General features: G+C 30.0%; 1 protein-coding gene across 1 annotated transcript in view; it reads left to right on the top strand.

Moving 5' to 3' along the window:
• The window catches only part of LOC132926739 (transcription factor collier-like), an 83,593-nt gene extending 71,324 nt beyond the window's left edge, over window positions 1–12,269 (top strand). The window contains exons 8-14 of the mRNA XM_060991128.1: window positions 2,612–2,729; window positions 5,014–5,168; window positions 5,259–5,385; window positions 5,529–5,617; window positions 6,858–7,080; window positions 8,745–9,098; window positions 10,825–12,269. Of these exons, the coding sequence (XP_060847111.1) occupies window positions 2,612–2,729; window positions 5,014–5,168; window positions 5,259–5,385; window positions 5,529–5,617; window positions 6,858–7,080; window positions 8,745–9,098; window positions 10,825–10,934 (1,176 nt within the window). The 3' untranslated portion in view covers window positions 10,935–12,269. The remainder of the gene's footprint in view (window positions 1–2,611; window positions 2,730–5,013; window positions 5,169–5,258; window positions 5,386–5,528; window positions 5,618–6,857; window positions 7,081–8,744; window positions 9,099–10,824) is intronic.
• The last annotated feature ends 8,686 nt before the right edge of the window (window positions 12,270–20,955 follow it).

The raw sequence follows: 20,955 nt of genomic DNA, 5'->3' as shown, positions 1-20,955 counted from the left end.
GTTACGACATGCTAAATGTTTAGTGCAGCACATACTATTTTTATACAAATTTATAATATGTATATAATATTTATTATATGTTTTTCTTTTAATTATATTATGAATTATGATATACAATTTTCACTATGAAAAGTAAAAATGATCACATGAATACGTGAAGCCTGCAATACCATTGACCCTTTATATAATATATAATAATTTTCATAGCAACGCATTATGTATCGAATAGAAATGAATAAATATTCTATTATTATTTTTTTAATTTTAAAAGTGTCTATCCATTTACTTCTTTACATCAAAGATCTCGTCAGGAATAACAATTTGACGTATACGGTTGCCAAAATATGTACTTCATTATTTTAAATAATCTCGTATCAAACAGCTACGACTTTTTATGTAAATTATATGATTTTAAATTGTTCCGGTATTCATTATCCAACTATACATCGCCCGACTGCGGTATAATAAGTACTTCCGAGTAGTTGTATTAATATTTAATGATTATCTACACAACACGATGACGATAATAATATTATGTGTTCAAGAAAAAAGGGCATTTTAGATTCTAGAGAGCAAAGCTCTGAATGTATTGATTTTATAAAACATTATTAATAATTTTCATATGTGTGCTTCATTTGGTAAGCCTATCATTACTTTTAGGGCAGTAAAAATCATTTGATTTTCAACTTTGAGGTGGTTTCTGGTAAAAATTTGATCTAGATGGTAGACCCCATTTATACTTTTCTTATATCTGTATAAAATAAAATACGTAAGCAAAACTTTTTGATATGTATTTGAAGTTCAATTTTTAATATAATTTGTCAAAATCATAAATTTAATGAATTACAATTTAAAAAATGAAGACAGTTGTTCATAAGTTGTTCATATTAAAACTAAAAATTCTAATAAATATTATATAAGCACAACAATTATTTATAGACATTTGAAATTCAAATTTGAACAAAATTACTTTTGACTTAAAACTTGACATAGGTATATTATGTATTTTACCACACACAATGACATGTATAGATTTATTTCAAGATATTATTTACATTATTTTACGGTTAGATTGTAATGGTTGTATTCACTCAAAATTTAATATCAATGATATAATACGTTGTAAATTATATTTATTATTGTATAAATAACACAATACATGCAATGTTTACGGCAAAAATTAAATCAATCTTACAAACTAGTAATTAGTAATTACTAAAAAAAAAAAAAATTACTAGCAATACCAAACAACATATAATACCTATAGGCTTAGTGATTTTGTTTGACAGACTGTCTCCACTCAGAACTCGTTTTTCATACACAATGATATATCATTGAATTTAAATTTAACACATCCATTACAATTACCTACTCGTTCTCTATTTTACAACAGAGCAGTACTCACTTTCTCACTTTTTTTATATTATTATAACGGCAAGACCACGTGGATTGTGAACCATTCCGCTCATATTATATATTAGGTGTAAATTATAATAATAATGTATCTTTACTTATACAGAATAGTCAATAGGGTTAGGGTTTTCCTTTCGTGTGTTTCAGCTTTTTGTAAAACTCGTCAACTCTCCCTGTATAAATAATACTATTAATAGTGATATCTGTGAATATAATATAGTATGGAATTACTAGATCCGATTCAGCAACTACCATCGCGACTGTTAACCCTTTCCAGTCATAAATTTGAAATAAATGAGTATAACTTATCTCGTAAAATATCTGATGTGTGTAGTAACCACTATAACACCGTGAATAATTATTTATTACCTATCATTCTTTATATTATATACGCACCAAACATTAATCAATATATATATATATATATGTATAATACAGAGAACTACAACAGAGATATATTAATTCTCCATGTTTGATAATATTTATCATAATAACTGATCGCTCATGAGTTATACATGATATAATAATAATAATAATAATAATAATAATACCTATTACCTCTGCATCGGTAGATCAGCCATTCAGCCATTATGTACATGACTGCAAGATACGATGCATAAATGTTTACATAAAATAAATCGTATTCAGATAAAAACATATTATAGGTTTACAGTATTAATAACGACCTACTTGTTTCCTTAAGCTGAGTGATCTACCAAGTACGCTTACCCTATTTTCCGTCTAATAATTAATTAATTGTTATTCAAATATTTAGAACCTTTTAAGTATATTTAGGTACTATATTTTAAATTATTTTGATTTGTTATAGTTTTTAAAAAGTATTCTGTGGTGATAAAAATTTTTCAAATTAAAACCAACCATTTTTACTTTGAATTATTAATTAGACTTTTAACACATTTCTATCTAAACTTGAATCGAAATTCGAAGCAAATGAGCATACTTGGTGAATCTCCCTATACCAATAATCACACCATATCTATATTATAATAGATACACACACAGTAACACTCGTTTACGAAAGTATATTCAGTACATTTTAATTTAAAAAAAATTATAAACCCTGTTGCAATTATATGTATCATGTATGTAGATAATTTAAAGTCATCAGCCGATAACAATAATTAAAACATATCAGTTATGTGCGAAACCGTGTTAAATATTAATTTTCAATTTTCAGGTGGTCATTTCAACACAAGTTACGGTTGAAGGTCCTCTGTTGGCTGTATCGGATAACATGTTCGTACACAACAATTCAAAACACGGACGCCGAGCAAAACGTTTAGACCCAAATGACGGTAAGAATAGCTCAGTAAATATTTGTTTTCGTATAAAATCGGTTTATCAGATATTATTAATATTACACGTACTGGCTATACCACATAATTATTTTGGTTTGACGATTATAATTTGTGTGTGCGTACTGCAGAGTACGAGAATAGAAGTATTATACAACTTTATCATGAATTAAAAATAATTTTTATACACCGAGATATTTCGTAAGGGCAATTTCCGCCGATTCTAATATTAGTGTTTTGGTAAAGCCGTAAAGGTCACTTTATATAATACTATGTATTTCCCCGCTGCGAACGACAACGCGTAATAATATAATATTATGGTATATTTTCGGATATAATATTATTGTCATGAACGTTTTTTCGCCGTTTTTATCGTGCGGCATATTGCGTATTATGCGTATAGACAACTTAGACGGCATACCTACCAACACGACCTAATATTTATTTTAATTGACTTGGAGCACGAACAAAAATACAGACATGCACAAAACACATTATTACAGGGTGTCTACTGTCTAGTGATTGTTAAAAGCCGAGCAAAACGCCAGAGCAATACTAAACAGATATTCGCGAGTTTTGACGTTTTGTTTTGTTTCCTTAAAGTAAGAGGAAAAAAAAAAAAATAAAATGGAAAGGAAAATAAAATAAAGGGAAAAATACACGTGGAAGTTGTTTGTGTATGCTGGGCGACATTCTACGGAGTTTTGCGATCTAAAACTTTTTTCTTGTCCCGAATTGGTACCGCCTGATTCGGTCCACTGCATAAAACCCATTTTATACAGCGTCGCAATTGAACCGCTCCCGGCAAAAGAAATCTCTCGGTCTCGACAGCTAAGCGTAACTTCAATTCACTCCATAATAATATATACCAGAGATAAAAATACAACGAAAAAAGTAGAGAAAAAAATATTACGATGTCGATGGATACAGCGAATAATAAAATATAATATACTATAAAAACATGTATACATATGTATATATATATAATATGCATTTATACTGTTTGTCCCGTCTGAGGATTTTTGTGTTTTTACGTTCTATCGATTGTTATTTTTATTTTTTTTTTCCTGCGATAGTCGTAGAATTGTCCAGTGAAATTATAGCCATTAGCTTTTTTTTTCACCACACACGATCGATTATTTCACTTGACACGCGACTGTACATTCGGTTTTTCAGAAATCGGATAAAACCCACGAGTACTGTTGTAAACGATTCTTAATGCCCGTGGTTTGTTTATGAATCTCGTCCGTAAGAAAGTTCACATTTGACAATCGACGTGAATTAAATTTAAAAAAAATTACAACACGTATTTATATATTATTTACCGGTCATTTTGCGTTGAACGCTGAATCAGAGGCAATAAGCGGAACATATTATGGAATATAATATGTGTATAAAATTGTATATACATTTGTGCAATAATAAAACATAAATATTTTGAAAAAAAAAATGAAAATCGAATTACTTACCTACTACATTATATTACATTATTGTACATCTTACGACCAATGGGCGAACACAAGTTTGGAATATTATAGGTACCTACGTGCGCACATACAATAACAGCTGTAAAAGTTTTCTCTTATAATGTTGTTCATATTTAAAACGTATCAAAACTTTATTCGTCGTTCGCGTAACGCGTATTTTTGTAGTTATATGTATATGGCTAGGATTTATATGCATTGGCATATTTTTTTTAGTAAACTCTGATTGCTGTTTTAGTTTTAAATATCCACGAATTTCGTAATGATGTAACAAATAGTGGTTATTTTATTTTGCATATTGTATGTTTTAGCCGCGATGGTCAGTAAAAGAAGAAAATAGAGTATTATTAATTCAAAATATATATACCCAAATATTTATATAAGTATAGTAAGATATATAGGTATAGTTTTTTTCATTTATATCTTATCATAAATTCGTACAACTACAGCGTTTTAGTTTTAACATAGTCGTTGTCGTTTATTATGAGTGTATTATACCTACACGTACTGTTTGTAAATCTACTTAATTTCTATTTTCGTCATTTAAAATACCAAAAATAACGGTGCAATATACTCGATCAAATGTATATTTTCGATTTGTTGCACATTTTTATTTAATCAAAATGCATATTTTACACATTTTTTACTGCATATTAGCCCTAACTATGAGTATATTATATAAATACGAATTAACGAAAAAAAAATCTCGTTTCACGCGTTAACGCAATAAACATACGATATAGTATTCTATACGTTAAAAGTGATTTTGTGTTCATTATTGTTTTTTTTTTATCTCTTAGGTATGTTTTCTCCTCTACCCGTGGCGACACCGTGTATAAAACACATTACACCGAGCGAAGGATGGACCCACGGCGGAGCTTCGGTCACTATATTGGGTGATAATTTTTTCGACGGGTTGCAAGTGGTTTTCGGCAGCAATCTAGTTTGGAGCGAAGTAATTATAAACAGAAAACTCAATACATATATATATTATTGCGCATTCCCAGCACGTAGGTTTAATACGATTACTGTATTTTCCCTGCAGCTATTGACTCCACACGCCATACAAGTGCAAACACCGCCCAGGCCCATACCCGGCATCGTAGAAGTAACGCTGTCGTACAAATCCAAACAGTTTTGCAAAGGATCTCCCGGCAGATTCGCGTACATATGTAAGTTTAATGTTTAAATAGTTGTACATTGTAAATATTATAATATTATGACCGATAACGCGCATATTTCGATAAACGATATAATTAAATAATAATTCGTATCTTTATATAATTATTTATACAGAATATATTTTTAATTTTAGCACTCAGCGAACCTACCATCGATTACGGTTTCCAAAGACTACAAAAATTTGTACCCAGATATCCAGGTGATCCCGAAAAACTACCAAAGGTAAATTACACTTACGTACTTAAATTTAATAAAGCAATATACTATTGTAAAGCAAACATCGTGTTATTTAGCTGCTACGTGCAGTCTACGCTTGTTTAAACGGTAGACAATAAACATAATTTATCGTATTTAATAATAGCATTTTTCAAAATTAACAATCAGTAAATTTATGTAATTTTACGTGAAACGGGTAAATGGGTAATAATTTTATCGAGTTAATTCGTTCGTGTTGGTACTACAACACTTTCTGCAGCTACATAATATAATAGCAGACGTTAGTCGCATACTAAACAAGTGATCGAAAACCGAGGCTATTTACAGAAATATCAAACAATCATGCTCATACCAATTAATAGTATAGATGCAGTGGCGTACACAAAAATTATTAACGAGACGGAAGACTCAAAACAATATATTTGATTTAATTAATATTTACATGATAGATGATACACAAAATTATGATTTTGTTAACTTGGTATTATTTTATTACATTATAATTTATAATAAGACGATGAGTTGAATGAAATGAAAAATTCAAAATCTTCATTGTTATCAAAAGTAATAACATGGGTTATTAATAATTAGTTATATTTGATCAAGTTATAAAAACTTTAAAACAGATTTAATTTAAAATTATGAACAGAATTATTATGTTAATGGTAGTATTAAAAATTAATTGTAAGAACAAAATTTAATTTATTAGGAATCTTTCAAAGTATTATGTTGCTCTCTATTGCTTCTAGTTAGTTTATAAATTACTCTATCTAAGAAATTTAAAAAATAAAAATCTTTGTATGTTTATACAAAAATGTTTTTACTCAATATTGACTTTGCATCCGAGATAAAACTATGGTGACAGGCGTGTCATTTGCATTTACATTTTGAAACATCCAAACAGATAAGACATACTCCCTCCTTAGCTGTGCGTACGCCACCGCATAGATGTATAATAAAATTATATTTTTTTGGGAGAGTTTTAAAACACGTATCGACGTTTGATCACCGTACAGTTTTTACCGTTTTACCGATACCAATTCTCGCTCATATTAGTTCTAAAATTAGTAAAATTATAAAATCACTCATCATTCTAATAAGACTACCGAGTGTGGCGCGAAACGCATCGCGACTAGAGGATACGATATATCGTGTAATAATATGTACATAACGGAAGTAATACGTGCCTAGTATAAATAACTCGATGTCTATAAAAATGACACACGTTAATGTCGTATTTTCGCAGGAAGTGATCCTGAAGCGTGCGGCGGATTTAGCGGAAGCGCTATACACGATGCCCCGAAACAATCAGCTTTCGCTATCGCTGCCCAGGTCGCCGTGCTCGCGGGACAGGGACAGCAACAACATGTCGACGTCGGCGGGGGCGGTGGGCACCGGGTTCAACCCGTACACCGGACAGCTAGCGGTAACCGTACACGACCACGGTGCTACTGGTCAATGGAACGACGGTGAGTGCTGTAATGAGATCATATTTTTAAATTATTAGATATTAGATATTATATAGTTATAACTTTCCTATAATTGCCGGACGAACGCGGGGAATCCCGTAGGCCCTACAGTGTAGAGCGTTATTCCGAACAGTAGTGAGCTAGAGCGATTATTTCGAATTTCGAGAGTAAAAATGGAAAATGTATATGAAAACTGTTTGTTTCACATCCATCGTTATATAATTAAAAATACATTGACAATATTTGAAATGTACAATATTAAATTACAAATGTATTGTACAAGAATGCAATAACGATTTGATCGAAACATTGAACATCGAGACGACGACGTATATTGACGTAAAATCAATAGTTGAAATGGTAAAAGTTAAAAATAGTTTGTAGAAAAAGTACGTCCGGACATATTATTAATGTTTTATAAATAGATGAATAAAAACAAGATTATCGAATATAATATTACAATATGTTCAAAATAGACTGAATTGTTTTTGACAAAAGTAACAAGGCCGGACTTATTTGTCCGCTTTACATTTAAAATATAAATCACGATAAAATATTAATTATTGCATATCTTAGTATCTTTAGTACTTGTTATAAATATACGATATAAAACCTATCTTGCGTTAAAACACAACAATTTAAGTATCAAAATAATGTTTTAACCATGCCATTCACAAAATATTTATCCAAATGGAAAAAACAACCCTAATCAACCAAATGGTTTAAGGATTTTAAGAAAATTGGACATAATAATTATAGGTAACTTTTTGCCTTTTAGCCATCGATTTATGACCAGTGAGGTTCTGGTTTGAAAATAAAATTAAAATATTTTCATTTAATAATTGCTACAAAAATAAAAATAAAATGTCATAATCTGTAGAATTATAACTTATGTCTTATAGTACATTAATGTAAGTCCATACCATAATATCTATAATGTACTATAATAACACTATCTACCGTTTTCAACCAATGTTATTTTCGTCAATATAGTCATATTTGACCACTCCACCGAATTCGACCAAGTATATACATTATACACACATAATTGTGTGAAGACTAAATTATATAATATGATATATGAAGCAGGTTTGCCGCCATAACTAAATTATACCGTCTCGTGTTAAACACTTTTTGCTAATTAGTCCAATCCTTATAATTGATACGTAACCTTATACAAATATTGAAATATCCCCTTCCCGGCTTCCCCCCCCCGTGTAGTCGTAAGTGTAAATCGTTAATCATAACCAAACGTTACTATTAAGTCGTATTAAGTCCATCATTAGCCATGTGGTGTAGATAAAGTATATAATAATATATTCAATCTATACATAACGTGTTACCAAAATTCGTGACCTATACGTATTAAAATATGTACGAAATATTATGATACGACACGGGTACATGGTGAGACAATTAGAATAATTTGACGCATTTAATGTAATATTCAAATTTCGTTCCCGAGCGTTGGCCAATTTGTCGTCGTTCTAACTCTTAACATGGTATATAGCCATATAGGTCACGATACGAGATACAGTATATTATTATAATACTGTTTTGGAGCGTAGGGCAATATAATATTGTCTTATACGCCGGCCAAGTGTGGTTTTTATTTATTTATTTTTTTTTTTTTGTAATACGAAAACCTTTTTCCTTGTCCACAGACGATTACGGACGCGGTCAGAGCAGCAGCGTGTCGCCCCGAGGCGGCGGTTACGGGTCCAGCGCATCGACGCCGCATTCGACCAACGGCACGAACGGAAGCACGTACATAAATCCGCCACCAACAAGTGGCGGCGGTGGCGGTGGTGGTGGCGGTGGAGGCGGCGGAAGCGGCGGCGGTGGCGGAGGCGGTGGAAACCCGTCCAATTCCGGTCCCAACAACGGTAACGGAGGAAATTCCGGTTACAACGGTTCCACCATGCCTAACACCACATCGGCCGCGTCGTCCGTTCAACTGACCAACATGAACTCGCCCACGGCCACTTCGCACCCATCACTCTTCAACTCTTCCTCGAGTAAGTACTATAATACGACGACAATTGTACACGATAACATAGTACTAGTGGTGCACATGTCTGTAGTTGTTTGCCAACCATATATATTATTGTGTACACCACGTTTCGCTTACAAAAATAGTACAAAATAAATCTAGACCAATGACTATAGAACTTTTAGAAAAATAGTGGACGCTAAAATACGCATTTTCAAAATACGATGTCGAGTCGTATCTGTTCATTGTTATTATAGTCATAAGCATATATATAATATATGCTTATAATAATATTATTACAGTAAGATGTTATGGGCGCCCCCCCCCCCACCTCACAATTTTTAGATATTTTTATGATTATCATTTTTTTTTTAAAGCTACAATTTTCAACATCTGATTTTCAAAAAGTAATAATATCCTTCCGAAACTTTTTCCTGTGTACGTACCTACTACATCCCTGTTCGTAATATGATTACTGCCATCGTCTATTTTGTAATCGAACTAAACATTTTCCAGTGTGTTTTCTATAATAGTTATTAATTATTTTAGTTGGAATGACTAATGATTCTGCCAATTTAATGGCGATTAGTGTGATGAATACTTATTCTATTATTATAGTCAATATAGATATTTAGTCCGAATATAAGTATTGGCGTATCGTGTTGTTTACGAGGACACCACGAAATCAAAAAACATGACATATCAAAATATTATTCCATAATATAGAAATATACTATATTATGTTAAATACACATTACCATGTTAAACACTATGCTATGTGTGTATAATATATATATAATATATATTATATATGGATAGTATGCTTAGATAACGTACTGAAGCTAAACTATGCTACCCTGCAGGCTGCAACAAAAATCGCTTGACGATAAGAGTGATATGAGCATTCCATCGAACATTTTATATATTGTATTTTTCGATATTTATACATCACTTGAGCCGTGAACATGTAACCCAAAAAATTATTTTTGACTTTATTACTAGCGGTTATTGCAGTAATACTTTTTTACAGGCAACATTTAGATTTTTCCATATCGTCTCACGGTACTTGCGTAGAATCGAAATTTACCAATTTGATATCAAGTATATATATAGTATATACTATAGTAAAGTATATTGATATCATTTTAATTTTTGTATAAATAGTCATACCCCACACACATCGTATTAATATGTCCAACTATTCCATTTTTGTTTTCGATCTAGATTTTAAATTTTTAAAGAACGTGATTATTTATTTCTGATAATTTTAAATTTTTTATTAATTATATAATATATAGTAATTATTAAGTCGTTTTTGGCGATGGCGTAGGCCGTAGAGCAACGTTTAGTACGTTGGAGCGGGGACCAATGCGATTTTTTTGTAGTGAACAATTAAAATATTATTATGCAAATTAAAAATGTTTATCGTTAAATCGTTTCACGTGAGAAAGAATCAGTCAAAGTTAAAATATCAAATTTTCACTTTAAATAGAGTAGCATTTTGACCGCGTCGTAGCGTTTTTATTTTATTTTTTTGTTAAGACCAGAATTTTAAAAGTTATTAAAGTTTAATAGTTAAACTGTTTAAAGAATGTAAAAATAACAGATTTTTAGAGCGATAATGGTCCACCCTGCCCCCCCTAAATATGGCCTTGATAATTTTCTTTTTCGATCCCACGCGTTGTTATAATTATAACGTATGTCATTTTTGTTATTAATTTACTAATTACTATGATTTTACTTTATTACAGGAATGGGCACTTTGGTAACATCACCGTTCGCAATGAATCCGTTCGCTTTACCAAACTGCAACGGACAGCCGTACGCCACGAGCCCGTTAATCAGCTCGTCAGCGAAATAAATATACAAGACACAATGCGCCGCCTTTAAAATATAGTGTCGATTATGTTTCTAGTAGTTGTCTAACTTAATCGACTGTACACGCCGATTCGGGAATACGACACTCCCGTTAAATAGGTTTAAAATACGCATTGTTATTATTAAAATCATTTAATCATTATTTATTATTATTATTATTATTATTATTATTATTGTTATTATTATAATTATTATTATTACAGTCCGGATTTTTATTCTGCGAGTACACTTAAAATATGTTTGTATAATGTACACTACAATTTCCACATACCGATCAAATTTTAATATGTAACAATTAAAACTATAAAAATTATAATTTCTCCATTGTTTAAACTCAAAAACAACTTTTCTATTTTTTAAGAGTAAGTAACTAAATGTACTTTTAAATTTTTGAATTTTCACATTTTAGTATGATTAAATCACTATCGATATTTAGAAAAAAACATTACTAATCGTATGTTGGAATGAAAATAATTATCTTAGCTTCAAAAAATACTCAGTTACTAGTCCATTTACATAATTACATAGCCATATATGTACTCTGAAGACCATAAAGACGCATAGTGTATACATTTGTATTCATACATACTACTTATAAATGATGGTCCGTGCTTTTTAATTTCTAATACGAGATCATAACAGAAAAACTGAAAACAACTATGCAATTTAACCATAGATAGAACAAAAATAATAATCATAATAACATAGTAAAATACGTTTTTCTACAGATGTATAATTAATAAATAAAATCTTAAAAATCCGGACAATAATTTATTATTATTGTCACATTGATAAATGGTTTGGGACATTTTTGATTCTGTCTTGCTGACCAAAATATTATGTAATAAATAAAAATAATAATAAAAAATAAAATATCAAATTTTAATGAATTTCGATAACACTATTTTTGTATAAAAATAAATATATATATATATAATAATGTATTTAGAAATCCTATTGTAAACTGTATTCTATTTAATCTTATTATTGTATTATGTTGTACGATAATACATTTTCTTTGTTTGTTTCTATTTATTTTCAAAATATTTTGTTGTTTTTTTTATTTGTGTATGTAATTTTTGTTTTGTGTATAGTTTCAATGTCTTTTTAAAATTAACTATGATTTTTTCATCTAGTCTAATTGTAAAAATATGTATCAAGTTAAGTTAAAATTTCCTCGCAAAATCACGTGTTTTAATGCAATAACCCAAAACGAATGTATTAAGTTTCATTTAGAACACAATAATCCTGTGAATGAAGTAATTTAAATATTATTTATTGTATACAATATTATTAAAAAATAATTTTTTTGTGATAATTTGATACACTAATAATAATTATTAATTTCCCATGTCTTAAAATATTATTGTTAACTTCGATAAAAAATATAATTCGGTGTGGTCATGTATTATATCTAATAATACTATCCATGACGATTGAAACAATTACATATCATACGAGCTTTGTTTGCTCTATACAATTTATGTAAAAAAAAAAAAAATACGAAAAAATACTATTGTTATTATTTAGTGTATATATATATATATATTATACATAAATATATATTATATATAATTTTATATTATATAAACACTTTAGTTTCTTATCAGCTTCTGTAATTAGTACAGCGTCTTATATAACATATATAAATCATAATAATATTATAATATATTCCTAGACTGCCAATTTTTGGTTGTATACAATTGTTTTCATTGTACATATCTAATTATATACATCAGTAATAATATAATATTATATATACTCTATAAATTTTGTTCAACATTTATTATTACTATTCGATCATGTAAGTAACATTATTTATTTATTTTTTTTTTTTTGATTTTTGAGATTAAAAAGAGACATTAGCGACCAACCATCTACTCATTGACTTGTGTTGTTTAGTATTAGCTATTTCGTATATTATTATCTCGTTCAATTTAAATTACTAAATTCATTGAGTTCTTCGTAATCGCTCTGTTTGACGATGACCAGTGTTCCTTTTCCCTATATGTTTTCTTTTTCTGGATCTCGTCTGATTCACAGATAGCACCTAAGTTATCCCGTAGTCCACCGGCCAAATACTTCGTGTCACACTCTCCATCCTCAAACAGTCAGAACAAATGAATTATTAGTAATGATGCATGATGCATTCATGCTTACAGATTTTATTAATTTTATTTGTATAAAGCAGTCGATATTGACAAAAAAATAAAAATGTTTGTTTGTTGAATAACGAATGAGAACAAATACCATTACTAAAGCAGTATAGAACTATAACAGTATACGTGTTAGGAAGGCGTTATTAAGTTTTGAAGAGGGGGAATGAAACTAAGACTAAAAAATATAGTTACAAGTTTCGCGTAGCTCCCCCCTTTAGAGGTTGACCGACAAACTGTTGAACGGTTGGCATTGCGTGCGAGTTGCGACCATTATTAGAAGCGCACGAATCAGAACCAGAGAGAACATCATGACGTGCTTAATAATACAATATTGTTTTAATTTTTCTTTCCTAACATAATACATTCATATAGCGTTCATTACAACGAGTTATTTAAAAAAAATCTTCAGTAGACAAATATCCATATTTTGTATTAATATTTAATAGGTAAATATTGACAAAGTGGCAACATATTGTAAATCGAGTTATGACAGTTATGTAGTTTAGTGTATTATGCATTTACACTATTATCAATTAATATAATTTTATTATAATTTAATCATTACATGAATGATTATAATACTATTTACAATCATAAAAAAAAAGGTTGTATATTATATTATGCATTTTCATCTTGTGTTTATAATAATGAAATAATGTTCGTGTCTACTTATGTCTTATACTCTTATGTGTATAATGACTAAAATGTATATTAGGTGTTAATACATGATTTGAATGATTATTAATTACCATTATTAAAAATTTCCTTGGTATTTAATTTTAAGGTAGCAGACAGAGACAATAGTTTTTAGGTACTTCTTAATTTACCTCTCACTAAAATTAAAAATAAATAGTTTATTAATTCTCATTTAAAAATCATGAAATAGGTATTTATGAAGTTAAAAATTCTTAAAAAGTTAAAAATAAACTTATTAATAAAAAGTATGGTGATTTCATGGTGACTCACTATCACTGTTTTGCTAAATTTTAGAACCTAGATTCCTTTCCACCCAAGGCCAAATATCAAATTAGTGTTTTGTACACTACATAGAAAATAAAACATTATAAATATCTTATAACCCGAGGCAAGTATAACCCCCTTATTTCCTTCTCGACATTTAACTCATCATTGACGAGTTATACAAATTAAAATACAATTCCTTGAGGCATCGCTTGATTATTAAATCTATATAGTATTGAACTAGTTGTTCCAAATATACTAGTATACTTATATTATACTATACTATATATATTATAATTTAAAATGATTGAATTGTTAGTAAGGAGTAAGACGGAAATCCTTCGACTAAACAGAAATGTAGACATTGGAATTGGAATTTGTTACCACATACCAGTACTGGTGATAGCTAAAGACCTACCTAGTGGATAGTATAGTATACGTATTATAATTTAACGTTGACAAATTTTACCATTACACATTTACGTTATCAATTATTATCATCATAATTTCAAATGACAAGTGCGATTGGTCTTGGAATCGGTGTTGGTTAGTAAATTAGTAATCTAAATAACGGCGAGAGCCAAGAAGATGTATTTTATTGAATATTGACCAATAATCTTAAAACTCGACAAATGTTTTCATATTATTATTATCATTTTTATGTACAAATAATTGTCGTCTACAGCATACTGAGGAACGAGATACTGAGATTCGAAAAACCGGTACATATCCAATCTTCGACAGTACAATACAACTCGCTAATCTATAATTATTATTAAAATAAGCAGTATAAATAGTATAATATATTGTACGAGTTTTGAACGCTGTCGTAAACAGAGGGTCCCCGGCACATCATTATCACTGGCCTCCGTTCGCCAAACTTATACTGCGCCAATTTGGACCGCGCGGGGGATCATTAATTATATCGCATCGCGTAAATTGACTCGTATCCTTCTATATACACGAATAACGTACAAATGTATGTATATACTATATATATATATATATATATATATATAAAAAAAACAAAAAAATATCGGTCCGCGTACGATTTGTTTATTCGCCCGAAGTCGTCGTTGTCGTAACGGAACTCGGCAGTGGCCGGGAATACGCGCGCTCCCCCGAAAGCCGAACTGGGAAATGATTAATTTCAATTATACGCTCCAGAACCACGGGAGACTATAATACACGCGATTTGTTTGCTCTCGCGTCCCCATATCGTTTACCATATGTCCTACCCCCTCACCCACCCCTCGCCGCGCGGTCTCTTCGCACAATACAGTTAAGTATTTGTTTTGGCCTCTTCGGGTATCGGGGGTTTTTTTTCATATATATATATATATACACATTAAATTTTTTAACAACCTTGGCTATTCTCAACCCCACCGATCACACACACACACACACACGATGCACTTGTGTAATACGTATGAGAGTGTGGGACGTATGCGGGTGTATATATGTATATGTTTAATAATGTATAGGTATAAATGAAACGACGTACAAACATCGATGACGGCTATATATTATATTGTGTACAATAATATACCACTTCACACACACACACACACGCGCGCGCGTGGACACACTGACATACGCTCGCGCTTAATTTTTATCTCGTCCTACCTACTCGTGTCCGCCGGACTCTCGGCGATTTTGTTTGTTCGCGAAATTGGAAATCCATCGATCGCTTCAAGTGCGGGTATTTTTCGTCGTTTTTTTTTTTTTTTATTTCCCGTAATATTTTATTACATTAACCGCGTATGTAGGAGGTAGCCGTGCAGGTGTATCTCAAGTCTGATAGCAATCGTCCCCGTCGTCGACGTGGCGGAGTCGTCGTAGACGTCGGAACGCCGCGCTCAGAAGAATACGATCGCGGTACACCGATAATACGTATAATATACGAGACTACTACGTGTATTATTATGAGTCATGTTATATTTAATTTATTTAACATAGGGCATAACATAATCTAAAATCGTATTACACATTATATGACGTACGCGCCACGAGCGCGAATGAATATGTATGAGGTACGGAAATCGAAAGGGAGCGCGCGCGCCCGGCTCTATACCCGCCGCTCGGGTCCGTTATATTATCTATTATACAGCCGAAGTAGAATATTCCCCGCTCCCACTCGTCCGAATTATACAACAATAACAACAATATAATAGGCTTCTGTTATTTTTATCCGGGGCTTAACTGACCCCCCTTGCACACTTTTTTTTCAAATTCAATCTCCACCCACGCATCACCGCCGACGCCGAGGTTCGATTACGTTATTAATACCACCGTCTTCCCGCACGAAATGCCTACATATATTTGGCGTATTAATAATATTTATAAAATTGTATGTGTAAGTTTATAGAATACGTCAATATTCGTCAATACGTCGTGTCAATTATAAACTTCAGCGGTAAAATAGCTGATGAGTAACGTGTACAAATTTTAATATCACACAATACTTATCCCCCCAGCCGTTTAACGATACGAATTTGTTGTCTGTATACGTATAATGTACTATACATATAGGAAATCTATACAATTAGTACTGATAGCGGGATATAGGAGTATTACCATAAGAGACGAGACGTGTTCGCGATGAATGATGATTATTGCGTGGTTCACGTGTTCGTGTGCACCATATTAAATAATAAATATAGTACGAGTTCCACTGTCTTTGCCTGCGGGTTTATTTATAAGCGATTTAGATTATTTCCCAGACATACTATTGAATGTCAAAACTCAAAGTTATACACTATACATATACATTGAATGTTTCCGTTTATAATAGTTATTTATACATTTTTGGATTCAAAATTATCGACGACAATAATATTATTCCCTATTAGCTTTTAACGTAATATTAAATTAAATGTATTATTTTAATTATTTGTTTGAGAATATTATCGTCGGAATATGAAGTTTCAGTTAAAAGACAAATTTATCAATTTTCCAAATAAGTAGTTTCCGATTTTTAAATTCCTATGATAATTAATAAATCAAGTAATACACAATATACACACTGTTTAAGTCTAAAATATTAGTTTAATTAAATTAAATTTTTTTTTTATTATTATACAATCTGTAAATATATTATTTTTATAATAAGTATAAGTGTTGTATAGGTAGAAATAGAATAAAAATAAAATAAAGAAGGACTGTTGACTTGAGAGAAGAATCTATCCAGCGATGGAATTCTTAAAATTTAAAATAGTTTATTATTGTCAACGTTATTTCAGATTTGGCGAGTTAAGACTAATTGTTTTTATAAACAATAAAATGATATTATTAAGACAGGAATTTGGTATTTGTGCTCAAAAAGGCGGCCAACGTTATAGTTACTATTTTTTTTTATATAGCTTTAGACACAATAATTTAAAAAGTTGTGATTAGTATTTAGTATTTTTAAATTTTAAATAATTATTATTTATACCAGATGAATTTTGTTTTCGAGTAAGTATTGATCATAAAATATACTATAGACGTTTCTAACGTTTCTTTGTTGGTAGATACAATAGCTATATTATAGCAATATATCATAATATGCACACTGCACAGTATTTGATGTTTGCCGTTATAACTTTCACTATTAAAGGTACCTATTAACTTATTTACTATTTAATAATATTTATATTTTCATATTTGATTTTACCTATACAAGCAGTACAAGCAATCTGCGACACTGCCCAGTGCCCACTGGTGCGTGCGAGGTGCGACTGATATTGTTTACATAAAAATAGACCGTTATCGAATTTTATTTTTGAAAATCAAAGAAGACGATATTATAATACACTTTTTATTTTATCGTATAAAAGTAATAATTTGATTATTTTCGTATATTTGTAAACCGTTCAGACTGAACCTATAGTTTTACAATATCATTACTTATTTATTTTATATTATACTATACAGTGCTACACAACCATGAACCAGGATCACCCATGCTATAATTAATGAAAAATAATAATTATTTTAATATTGTTGAGTATTTATTTATTTTCATAGAACTTAAATAAAAATATAGATTGGGCCTATTATTACATTGATTTGAAAAATTTTTACTTACAGTAACACCGTGTTACGGTTAAACAGTGTTTTGACTTGCAGAAAAATTATAATTTTATAAATTTGTCGTAGTCCAACAAATAGATAGATAATTTTGCTCATGTTATAGGAAAATATGGTACGAGTATATTGGTATATGTTTATAGACTTTTTATTATTATTTAGTATGCCCTATTTCTATATAGTTTCTCAGTACTTAGTAAAAAATTAAAATGTACCCAGTATGCACTTGAATACTGGTCGCCTTAAAGGGCGTCGTTCAAAACTTACCATTCATAACCGCACATTTTCGACCTTCAAATACTGCGCACGTTTTTTTCTATTATTAAAAAGGGAAATTTAGAAGGTCAATAATATACAATCGCTCATATTATTTAATTTACAGTTAAAATTTAAACATTAATCGTTATTAAACAAATAATTCAATACACGAGATCTTATAATTTTAATATTAATTAAAACAATTCTCAATATTATAATAAGATGAAATAAAATATGTGTAGTAGATAATACTTAGATTAGAATAAATGTACATGCCAATGTTTCCAAATATTCTTATGAATGAGAATTCATGATTTTGATTAAACATGATAACTTACTGCTGTACGGTTCGAAACAACAATATAATTTTAGATAAATTTGTGCGTTATTAACACATTAACATTACTACATACTTTTACAGTGTTTGCGGTATCGAACGGTTTGATTTTTGGAAAAGTATGTGGATTTGAACGACAGCCTTTTTTGAAAGTGTGCGGTTATGACGACCGCCGAATTTAAATTAAGGTAGTATAGTGTCAGTTAGTGGCGAAGCTTAAGTTTTTAGTCGGGGAGACATTGAATAAAATGACACTAATACGCTTGGAATCCTCCCTTTTTATTTTACCTATTCGATAATACATTTTTTTTTCGTACGAGTAATTGATAATTCCATCGTTCAAAATGACATAAATTATATCATCAGCCATGAGGAAAACTACAATATAAAAACAACAATATTAAGAAACACGTAGGTACCTATCGGCTATCAGTTATAGCGATTTACGGGGGACGATGGCGTGAGAACGCGATGGCGATGTCGATAGTTGAGGAAATCCGAATAGCGAGACATGTCTCATAGCAAATATAGTAAACCACACTTACATTACAATCGCCCCTGTACCCGCGCACCATAATTGAGTGACGTTGCGATACAACGTCTCTTTGATATAATATAAATAATATAATATTTGGAATGACCCGCATGGCCGTATCGCGCGATTATAATCTATTTTAATAATTCTTAAAGACTACAACGAAAAACCAATTTTAACAAATATTAAAACATATATCATTTTTATAATATAAATGACGTTAAAATTTGTAAATATTTTATAAAACAAAATTATTTTTCCTGTTCTAAATTTCTTGGTGTGTGGACGTTGTCTCTTTGTCTCCTATGACGTTTCGCCACTATTAGTCAGTATAGATAAACAATAGGTTTCAGTAAATTCAAAATTAATTATTAATTATTAGATAAATTATTTAACAACTCTAACTACAGATACAAATAATATAAAATGCACGATTCTGACGGACTTTAATCTTACTTATTAGTGTTATTAGTTTATTACACATACACTATTGCGTACATTGTGCAAAATGCATTGGCAACCACAAACATCTTCACCCATCGGGTTTACGTACTACGCAATTAGTATTAGGTATTATTATTCATCTATATCTTATTAGAATTTATACGGGACGACTGAAAAGTCAACTACCATTTTTATAAAATGAAACTTTTTTTTAACGAATACAATTACTGATTTGTTGATACTCTAACAATTGGATATTAAATATTAAATAAAATACAAATTATGGTATTTATAGAATTGTAGGTATTAGTTACGGGCAATGTATAGAAGGTCCAATGTAGCTCTGTACTAAGTGGGTATATTGTAATAATAATAATATTTAATACCTAGTTAATAGTAAATACTAATAAAGTAATAACTATTATATAATATGATATGGGTAAAAGGTACAACGCATAAATCACAAAAATACAATTCTCTAGAAACAAGAATATTATATTATAAAATATTTTCGTCATAAATAACAAAATAACCAAATCAGTTATTTCTGTTTTTGCCGTTTTTGGTAACGGTCATTATGTTTATTTAAAATGTTTATATTTATAAACAGCTAATATTGTCAATAGACAAAATAGTTCTTGGCGGTTAACTTTTCGTTTTCGGTTCTCGCAGTACGCAACTACACATGTATAGTAATTTTCTGGGCTTAATAATATTTATCAATATTATTATTTTAAACCATATTACTGGCTATTTAGTATTTATACATATATGAAAAAAAATTATAACTTAACTTGAGTTAATAAGTTAATTGAAATTTTCCATTCAATTTCTAACTTAACTGAGTTAAAAAAAAATTAGATTAACTATTAACTTATCAAATAATTGTCTATTAACTTAACTTAACTCAGTTAAAAATTTTCATTAACTTGCCAGGCTTGAAATTTGTACACACCATAATTTTATTATAAATAAAATGTGCATGATTTTTTTGTTTTAAAAGTAAATTACGAAAGTAAAATATGTTTTTTCTAATCTGTACCATCAATAATAACATTTTTATTTTTTTATAGTCGTAATAATGGCTATAGTACTATATCGCGGTACCGCTACTTCCACAACCATTCAGACCCCCACAATATAGTAATATATAATAATCAATAATACCATTATTGCACCGTCATCGACGATAAGATTTTTCTCGGAAATAAAATATTATAGTCTTGCTTAAAAAGTCGAA

This window comes from Rhopalosiphum padi, chromosome 3, assembly GCF_020882245.1.
Source record: "Rhopalosiphum padi isolate XX-2018 chromosome 3, ASM2088224v1, whole genome shotgun sequence".
NCBI lineage: Eukaryota > Metazoa > Arthropoda > Insecta > Hemiptera > Aphididae > Rhopalosiphum > Rhopalosiphum padi.
This window is presented reverse-complemented; position numbering and strand designations above follow the sequence as displayed.